We start from the raw sequence: 10,942 nt of genomic DNA on the forward strand, positions 1-10,942 counted from the left end.
TGAAGTTCATTTGAATCCCAAATATTGAATAGTGAGTGATGATATCAATCTTATTCCATCTTCACTTTAGTCGTGACGTATGCACAATGCACGATTTTAAGACATTACAGAGATCTGCCCATTGTTGCTTTACGTGGAGGAGACCTGGTGACATTCCAGAGTTGCATTTATTATTTACAAAAGAACAACACTATTTTTCGAATGTATGGTTTGATGGACGATATCTTTAAGCTTAGTTGCCGGAAGTAATATAACATTGTGATGTAAATGGTGACGCTCATAAAGGCGGATCAGAAAATAGTGCTCAAGCCCATTAGACAAAGACATGCATATGTACAACTAAACGTGAAGATTAGTCGGTTGAGATGGGACGTTGCTTGCTGTATACCATGTACCTGTATTAATTTATGGTTGTCTCCTTATGATAATGGAACAAGTCAATTTATGGATAATTCCCTGTCCGAAATTAGATTTAGACAATTTATGGTACAAATTAAATTATGTCGTAAAAGATGCAGGAAAACCCTTGTTATTAAGGGTGTTTTTTAAATTAATTAATTTTCCTCTTCCCACAACCGGCGCCTAGAACACTACTATACGACGTTATCCTTAATTAATTTAAGTTTTGAGAATTCTCAGCAGGAGTCATTTCTCAAGATTCCAGTCTATGAATCATAAAGGATTTGTTCAAACTTCAAATCCATAGAATAATGGTCTCATTTCTCATTCATACCTCTGGGCATTTTGTATGAATGAAAATACTCGTCTCTCCACTTCATGCTATCGTTTCACTATAGAGAATTGAGCTTTGCAAAAATTCAGGTGAATGATAAATGTACAGAAAATGATCAAAATTCAAATCATTGGTTTCCATTATCTAGGGATAAACATGTTGAGGGTTTCCTTTTCTCTGTCCAGAATGTTGGTTGGGACAAAAAGTCTACATTTTTTCATAGTATGCACGTAGATAAGAGTGATAAACTAATATGACAATCACTCAATCACTATATAATAGACCGTGGTTCTAAATATGTTTTTATACAGCAAGTAAAAGGATTACAATATTGAAACTTTTAATATATATTAAAAGTTTGAATTGAATTGAAAGTTTAAATTGAATTTTTCGACTCATCGACAAGAATTATTATATAATAATTCTTGTCGATGAGTCGAAAAATTCAATTTTCACATACACACATTTCAAAATTACTTTAAACTTAAATCAAATGTGTGTATTCCTACCAGTCATGTATTTTAACGCTCTATATCGAATACGAATGTAATTTACGTTTGTTATATAAGCAATGGAAAAATTCATTCTCAGGACGTTTCTGGAATTAATGAAGCCATAATGTTCTGTGTTGTTTTATTTTTAACTAGGAAATCCCTAAATTCTCTGTTCTTCTAATTGTATATGGAGGATACTGTCTCGTATTTATATTTTAGATTCTAATTGGTTCATATATTTAGATATCCAAGTACTATCGGTGGATGAGCACTTTCTCCAAGTTTCCTAGTCGAATTTTAACAGTGTGTAGACTTAACTTCAATATAAGGATGCCCTTATTCACTATTTTTGGTCTAGAAAAATATAAAAGTCTCACAAATTAATATTTCCAACTTCGTGTCTTACGTCTAGGGCAATGACACCATGAAGCATTAATTTCTTTGCCAGGGCCATGCCGGTAATTAGCAAACAACACAATAATGCATAATTGTGCTTACGTTGAGAAAGACGCCTCCACAATTGTGATACACACACATGACTTACTAATTGTTACATATATTATTTACTACATAAATGCATGTGCGTATTTACTATTATTGCATTGCACATCACCTCCCATTTCAGATGTGGTGATATATTTTCTAAAACTCGTTTAGCTGATGGTACATGGCTGATTTCTACTTGCTCATTGGTGATGCCACTAATAGCAGAACAACATGCATACATATGTATTTATTCTCATGCAAAGTATATATCAATGATTTTACTATTTAAAAGCGATGCATATTAATCACAACTCAGCATTATGTGTAATACTACCAATAATACCCAACTCTCGACATGTATTGTTGATGAACAAACCTATTTGAACTGTATTTACATGAGTTCATTGTTTTGTCTGTGATTTTAATTTTGTGAACTCTGGTGGGTTTGTTTTGTGGGGTCATGGATCTTAATCGTATCGGAGGAAGTATCATTTTCTTTATGCGCTTGAATCAAATATTCTGGGCCGGAATTATACAATGTTACTAAATTCAATTATTATTACACAATGTTGCATATGTGTCGAATGGACATGAATACGTCAACACTGACATGTCTATGAACATACGTGTGTAAATATTTCTTATGGTGGAGGAGTTCTCTTCCCTTTATTGTTCAATAGTATTAAACTACATTCATACGAACATAGTTGTTGTTTTCAAATTGTGTTTCCTTTCGTGTCTTAAGACTGTGAGTCATCCCAGGCCTACATGGACTTTAAATGATATGAAATCATGGTTCCCTTCACATTTTTGGAGCTTATTTAACTCAATTTCCTAATTTATAAATTGTCTCAGGCCAAATATTTAACAAATACGATGCTGACTTATATTTACTTTATCCTACATATATTTGTCTTTCCTTTCTTAAATAGGTTTGCATGTTGATTCTTGGATGGGAACCCAATAAAGTAAATCGTTTATTACTTCCGTGTTATTTGTACTTCTCTGATCGAGTTTCTCAGAACTTCTGAATTTTCTGTTGGAAACCCTTGTTAAATTAAAATTGTCCAAAATGAGTCAGAATTCTGAAATCGTGACTGTTCAAACGTTTCATGTCTGTAACATGTTTGTAAACATGTTTTTCGATTCTGCTGCTTTCACTTTGGTACATTAACGTGTTACAATATAGCAACAATTTAAAACCTAGGGTATAAAGTACTTTATGTTACATTCTCATTTGTGAACAACCATTCTATGTAAATAAGTATAGGAAAAATAAAACTAGAGTTAGCACAAAATGACATTTCGCGTTAAACATGAGAATATCTCTTATCGGAATAATTCAGTTACATCCTTGTACTTGACCATGAAAAGACAATCGATTCAGCAGCCTGAGTCTTGGAGTCAAATTGAATTCTCTCTGTTCTTCTAGCAAAATTTACTGAAATCTCATTGTGCAGAGGAGGACTGACTGTTCAATAACTGATTCAAACACATAAAGATGACGATCTGCTAAACAACTGTCAAAAAGCAATATAGAGAAACATGCGGGTACATATCCCCGCATTTCCTGTCAAAAACAAACTGTTGCCCTTTGTACTGTCCATTATTGGTTGGCTGGCTGCCTGATAAATTGCTTTTGAATTTCATGCAGACTTCTCATAACATGTCTATTCAAACAGTCAATTAAAATGACAGCTCGCATGACCAGAGTAAGCAGATCATCTTCTGAAGTTGTCTCATCTCCCTCTGTCTCTCCCATTGTTTCAAAAATATGAGCCAATAACAAACAAACATGCCTAAATATTGTTAAAATTTAGGGTATGTGGAGTGAATTGATAAACAAATAGTGTGGTCCCTAAGTGTTCTTCTTCTTCTTCCAGGGCAATGTTTGGATAAGAAAGTCATCCATGAACGAGAGGACTGTTGTCGTCTTTGTCCAGTGCAACATTCCAGCAGCGTCTTAGCTGACATCGTCTCATTATCCATGCGGTTCAAAATGGCCCGTTTAGAATTCTGCAATTTAGTGCTCCTAAAAGTAGTGATCATTGGTTTGACTATTATTTAAACCCACAATAACAACTACTTGTGGGTGTCCGTTCTCTCTCTCTCTCTCCGTTGTCCGTGAAAGGGTTAAAATTATAGGGATGCATAAAATTATGTATTTAGCGCAGATTTGAATAAAGGAACCCTTTCATTGTGGAAATTGCATTGTGGAAAAAAGTCATATTAATGCTACTACGGACTGCATACAAGTGTACATCTGGGAATGAGATGAGCCAAACGTAATGTTCTTAGGTCTTTTGTATGCATTGTCAAGTGGCTCATGTGGCGTACCATATAAGATTTATCTATAAAATATATTTATAATATTTACCTAAAACTATTGCATTCTTATCAAGAAAAATATCTTTTTGGGAACGCCTGCGAGTTAAACTCAGGCTCCTCGAGCCATCTTAGCGACTCGACTCATTATGACCTTCGCCTTGATTCTGGAGAAGGTTGTTTCAGTAGTTGTTTAGCAGACGAGTACATAAAGTAAATAACACGAAAGCATTTTTATTGTCTTGCAGACATTATTGGAGATCAGATGAGGTTGCAAAAGTGCGAACTAGTTTTGGTTAAATACGTACGTCGTGCTGTGGTAAGCAGATATTTCACTACTAACTGTTATCCCACTGGTAATAAGAAAGTTCTTTAAATATATATATGACTGACTTGGAGTAAATTAGTCACTACGACTTGTTGACTTCTTTTGATTAGATCTTAAAACAATAGCTGCATTTTGAGAGCCAGACGACAGTCTGGTCTGCCTTTTTCTTAAACTGGCATCGCATTACTTACATTGTGATTTAATTTCCCACTGAAATGTACACTTACTGAATCTTATTTGAAATTAGAACTTGATGACATGCACGAGTACCGTTGACATTCTTGCATGGCGAATTGGCTATACTCTTCAATAGTACTAATATTATTTATTATGTGATTTGACGGGGAAAATGTTACATGCTACACGCGCATACTATGCAAGCGAATTATCACAATCTTACATTTCATTAGATATTTTCAGTATCAAATTAATGCGAAAATCGAGTGATTGCTGAATTCTTAATGAAAAATATGGGGAAAGTAAACCCGAGATCGAGTTGGGTTACTTGTACGCATACTTTATGTATGTACATATACGTGCAGACAAAATAATTGTATAAATATATTTAGTACGGCTGTGCATCTTGACATAATTTAAATGCTACAGTAGAATATCACAGATTAGACTAGGCCCTAGTCACTACGGAATATTTAACTAAATAATGAGCCATTGTCCTCAAGGACTTGAGACTTTAGAAAAAAATTACGTGGTTACATATGTAGTTATATATAGATCTATGTATTTTAATGTGTATGCAGTATGCATGCATGTGTTGAAATCACAATCCCAAATAAACCCTGACTCCAGACATGGAACTTCTTATTTTCATGGATTCATCAATGATTCTTAAGCCACTACAAGATGAAGCTGGAATGTTTTCTTTTATTGAGCAGTCACATTTCGGCCTAATTTATTTCTATGATCACTTTCAAATCGTATTAGATTTATAACTAAAATATATACTCAAATCAGTCAATATACTCAAGAGCTCCAAAATCTCGTATTATATATCTTGTAAATACAGGTATTTCGAAAATGATTATCTTACAGAAAATCATTTGATCCGAATAAAACAATTGCGACATTAAAATGAAAGGGTACTTACTTGGTATGGTATTCTTTCTTAATAAAAAGATAGCTGCAGGTTGCAGTTACAAGTTACAAATATATGACTGTTAAGAGGTCCCAGGAACAAACTTCAAACCATACGGGAATGCAATACAAGTACGAATATGTATATATATCTATATCTTATTATGTTGCGGAGAATGTAATTCTAGTAACAAGTTTATAATAATTTTAGCCATCTGTTCGGTATATTTTATGTATACTAGACATTTTAAAATTCAGAATGACTTAATCAACAAAGTGCGAGAGTTGAAGTGAACGAGAAAGAGAAAAAGTCGGGATAATTTAAAAATGAATCATATAAAAATACTTATGGATTTCGATTTAAAAAATTCGTAGTCGTATATTTCTGCCATTCGTTTCGGCGTGCGTTTAATAAAAATTTGTCTGCGACCATGATATGATAATTTAATTTGGGGCTATAGCAAAACTATCTCCGTTGTAGAGTTCTGATGAACTTCATAGTTTTTGCCATTAATGGAGCTTTTCGTGGCTTGACCCTAGCTGCTGGTTCACCTCTGGATACCGATGGGGCTGGGGCATGCCCAGCTCGTGATTCTGGGTTGATAAGTACAGCCTGTTCTTCCACAATTCTTGAGCTGTCGGTTGGATTATTAAATCCGACACTCGCACTAGATCCAACTCCTTTTCTTGGACCTTTTTCTTCTTTTAGTTTTAACGATTTCATCCCATTTTTTATCTGCATCAAATAAATGTTCATTTTGCAGAGGTTTGTTTGTTGAATATAATTTCAGATTATGCCAACTATTTAATTACCGTCGCAGCTTTTTGCCGACTGAAGCGTGGTCCACCGACGGGTTCAACGTAAGCCAACTTTGCTTTTCGAACCGGTACCGCCACTTCACCTTTCTTCAACATTTTCTTTCGGACAATGGCAAACTTTTCATTCCGTTCAAAGATACAGCGCTACATCACCAACAAACAAACAAATGTCGTATCATTGTATCGCATCAAAATATGTTGGTGTTAATTAGTTAATTGATCTTACTTCATAAAGCTCTCTCCACGATTCCATTTCTTGACGTTCCCTTCCTCTAAACTCTCGATTACAATGAAATCTCCATAAATCATCAGTGGAACCTACAAAACACATATTTAAATAAGTACACGCATAAATTTAGGTAATGCTCAAATTGAAGAATATAAAATCAAATTTACCAATCAGATACGGGTTATACTCTTCGATTTGAAGCAGTTGCTGCGCAGTGGCTCGTTCTATAGCTGGTTTTAAAATTTCATACGGAACTCCACCAGTCTGTAAAAGTTAATCAAAACAGTGAGACACAGCAAGACTCATGCGGGTAGTACATCAAATGGGAAACAGCAATTATTTTTTTTACGTACGTAGCCAAGATCCCCAATATTATCTTGAATAACTTGCATGCAAAGGTCAAACAGTCTTGGAACTATTCCAGTGGCTCCAATGGCTCTTCCGGAGAAAACCTTTGTTCTGTGAAAGGAGAGAATAATACATTAGGATAAAGTATATTTAATGAGTCAGTAATGTTTAATGAAGACGACAGCAAAGAAAGAGCTAGAACTAGAATGAAAGATATGATTTTAATAGAAATAAGGAATTTGGGTATTGTAACACCTTTGGTTTCGGCTGGACGGAACAAAATTCCTAGTGGATAGTGCATCGTCTGTATTGGCATCTTTAGAATAATTATTTAAGACGTGATTATCTTCCCAATAATTTCCAGGATCACATGTCTCCAGGAGGTTTAAATTTACAGGGAGTATTTTCATAGGGGCTGGGCGCAATAACTTTGTCGACGTTGAGGGCAGTGGCTTATAATTTGGGCTAATATTAAACGGCGGCGCTATAACTGACTCGATGTGTGACTTGCGTTTCTTATCATGCGGTTTTTTCTTCAAGTCATTTCTTCTTACAAGTGTTGTAACTTCTTCCTTGTCCTTGTTACCCGACGAGGAAGACGAATGTTGTTTCTTGGATTTATCTTTGTCTTTGTGCTTGTCCTTGCTTTTGTTTAAATTTTTGTCTAAACATCCCAATAATTCTTCAAATTTTACCCCTGATGTAGAATTAATTTCTTCGTCAATGTGAATGCTAGTTTTCTTTTCAAGTGCATGTTCTTTGCCTTTTTTAAATTCTTGTTCCAGTTTAATTTTTTTTCGGTCAGGACTGCGTGATGAAGATGTTCCAGAACCTTCCGCATTTTTTCGTTTATTACTGCTGCTACTTTCACGATTGTTACTGCTTCTACTTCTATGATGATTATTATCGCTTTTATCTTTATCCTTATGACTCTGTTTGGTTTTGTGAGAATGTCCATGCCTTTCCTTCTTATCTTTATGGTGCCTGCTATTTTCTCTTGGTTCTTCCGCGTGTTTTTTCTTTTCTTTGTCATGCTTATTTCCTTTGTCGTGCTTATTTTGATAAGGATCTTCCTGGTCTTCACTTTCTTCGCTTTGTGGCTCAACTTTTACTTTTGATGAATTATAAATTTCCTTGTCCTTCCTTTTGTGATTTCTCTCGCTAGAATGATGTCTGTCCCTTTTATGCTTATCCTTATCAGAACGATGATGAGAAGAACTTTTATTTTCTAAAGATGATTTGCCATCCTCATATTTTTTGTGGGACGTGCGTTGTCCTACAGCATCTTCAAAATGGCTAGTGGGAACATCCTTACGAGCTTCGCCAATTTTGGTATTAATTTTGTTAGTATGATTTAGATTATTATGCGAGGAACTTTTGTGAGGAACTGGAACAATTTGAGTTTTTTGATGGTAAGTATCAGAATCTGCCTGATCATCTGAATTATCGGACTCGGATAGCCTTTCTGTTTTGATTTTTTGAGAATTGTACTTGGAAGAGTGTTGTTCAGGAATAACTGGTTCATCGCGGTTATTATTATCTTGGTCCATGTCTTCGCAGACGTCGGTCTCTTCTCCAGATGAGTAAGGTCGTTCTTGCTTGATCATTGAGCCATCAGTATTTCTAAACTTGTCTCCCTTTAAAGTATTTGCATCCTCATCTGCGATGCACAAACGATCATCATCAGAGTCTAGACCTGATAAAAAGCAAGGGAGACATATATTTCTAAATTAGATAAAGAATGATTCAAACAAAAAAATCACCTAATCTAATTTACTCACCTTCGTGATTGAACTCATCTCCCGATTCATCATTTTCGTACTTATTCGAATACCCATTGACATTTTGAACATTTTCCTGGTTCAGAGGACGAGCATCATCACTGTCACCACCACCATCAGCATCGGATTCCTGTGATGATGAGCTCGAGCTTTGTGAGTCTTCCGAGTCTTCTGAATTTTCATCAGAAACCATTGTTTTCCATTTTTTGACCAGATTGGATGCAAATTTCCCCACTTTCCCATCATGTCTACTCAATTGATTTACAGTCCTTCTGTAAATACATATAATTAATAATCAATTTAAATTAAGTTTCAATTACAAACCCGTGTACGATGGTAGTTTCACTTACCCGACCCCTGTGTCCATCAAGTCTGCGGAAATACGTAATTATTATTCGATTTTACAGTTGATTGATTGAGGTTGTTAACGTATAGACGACAAATAATAAGTATATAACAATAAACGAAAGATAAACGAAAGAAGTGTCATATAAATACCTTGAACAGTCACCCGCAATCGGTCCAGTCTATTGAGGTAGTGTATGAGCTGGGGAATAAATAACATCCAATTAGAACAATATGATTAGTTAAGTAAGCCAGACCTACAATATCCTGTTTAGTATTCAATACATTTATACATTAATTTTCATTGCATCCATATGCTTACACGTAGGTAATTAATTATGAATTACCTTTTCTGCAGGAGGTTCCTTTTTAATTTGCTTTTGACAGTGGACGATGACATCATTCACGCTAGGCATCCTTTTCCTTATGTTACTCTTTGCTATTTTAAAAAAAAATTACGCCTCCTGTCGCCCAAAGTGCTTATTGTCCTTATCTCTCTCCACCAGTTTTATATCACGAGCACAGAGTGCTGTTGCAAAAATACACATAAATTAAAACTTGGAAAAATAAGTGAATAACTGAATTTTCAATGTAATTAAGTGAACCGGACCTTAAAATTCCTCCTCAGTCAGTCCTAACAATGAAGGTCAAGAGGACATATCTTGATACGCAAATATAAATATGAAGAAGGATTATAGAGCCAACTTTCTATTTTGCCTTTCCTTCTCCTTTAATAAGTACTTCCAGCCCCTGAGTTATATTTCTACGACACACTCCTCGCTGACACTGATAAGGTGGAATAATTTCTTAAAAGAGCGGATTATGGAGAAGGAGGCAGCAGAAGGAAAAATAAATTGGAACACTTTTTTAAATGTCTCGCTGCTCTTTTTACAATTCACGTCATCATCAGCAAGAGAGGAGAGTGGTGGATGAAGGAAATTAACGAGGTTGCACTTGAAATTTGCACTCTCTGTTATGTTGCAGACAGGCTGAGATATTGCGAAATTAACTCTGCGAATGAATGACGAGAGTCAAATTCCTATTATACAAAACAGCTGCCTGGCTGACCCAACTTTACATAAAACGAGAGCAAACTAAAACTGCTCAGAAAGTCTCATAGAGAGAGTTCGTAGCAGTGAGTGATACTGAATAAGTCCAGTTAGTTAAATAAAATTGCGACTTGATGATTGAAGCCGACGAGGCGAGATGTGTTTCTTCATGAAAATGGGCATTTCATGAAATGAATTTCATGAGCAATGAATGAATTTCATGTTTATCATGGAATAAATAAATGTCATGCATAAACTGTAAATGATGGACATTTGTTGTACTATTATTACGCAATTTCAATGAAGACATTATCATTAATGAAATGCCGACGGACCGGCCACGGAGATGTTTTGCACTTCCTGCCAGAAAAAGCAGATTGCGGCGTTTGAGAACGAAATGCACCGATTGCTCCTTGGCATTAGAACGAGATAACTATAAAAAGATGTCCTTCACCATGTTCTCTGCTTCCTCTATGAAACGGAAATGATGCGTATTTCAGGCAACCGAAACCCGAAAGACGCTGTTCGTAAACGCCTTTTACTGCAGTCGAAATACATGGACATGGGTTTGTACCTAACGTACATTGAAATTAACAATAATATGTCATGAATTAACTGAATTATACCATAATAAGTAAAGAAATTTATCCCCCGCAACTTGTACATATGAGTCGTGAATGATTCAGGTTGAATTGCTACGTCATGTAGAAATTTATTAATATCTAATGATTTATTGGGCAACCATACTATGACGCACAAAAATAAGTGTATCATCTCTTGGACAAAACGACAAAAACATTCCACCATCTTGTTTATGTATTTTCTCATCGATAGTCTTGTTTACTAGCATGGATTTTGCAATGATATGATGAATTGATTTATCATATCGGACCACCGGACTGTATTATTTAAT

At 35.2% G+C, this 10,942-nt stretch overlaps 1 protein-coding gene across 1 annotated transcript; it reads right to left on the reverse strand.

Annotated features, from left to right (window-relative positions):
- Window positions 1–5,228: 5,228 nt before the first annotated feature.
- LOC110846237 (transcription elongation factor B polypeptide 3) lies at window positions 5,229–10,062 on the reverse strand. The gene is made up of 11 exons (XM_022092915.2): window positions 9,591–10,062; window positions 9,328–9,509; window positions 9,134–9,182; window positions 8,986–9,007; window positions 8,636–8,907; window positions 7,110–8,550; window positions 6,860–6,965; window positions 6,674–6,770; window positions 6,504–6,595; window positions 6,272–6,421; window positions 5,229–6,194 (listed from the first exon to the last, which is right to left on the reverse strand). The coding sequence occupies exons 2-11, from the start codon at window positions 9,394–9,396 to the stop codon at window positions 5,925–5,927; spliced, it is 2,568 nt and encodes an 855-aa protein (XP_021948607.1). The 5' UTR covers window positions 9,397–9,509; window positions 9,591–10,062; the 3' UTR covers window positions 5,229–5,924.
- Between the last annotated feature and the right edge of the window lie 880 nt (window positions 10,063–10,942).

This window comes from Folsomia candida, unplaced genomic scaffold (assembly GCF_002217175.1).
Source record: "Folsomia candida strain VU population unplaced genomic scaffold, ASM221717v1 Fcan01_Sc003, whole genome shotgun sequence".
Taxonomy (NCBI): domain Eukaryota; kingdom Metazoa; phylum Arthropoda; class Collembola; order Entomobryomorpha; family Isotomidae; genus Folsomia; species Folsomia candida.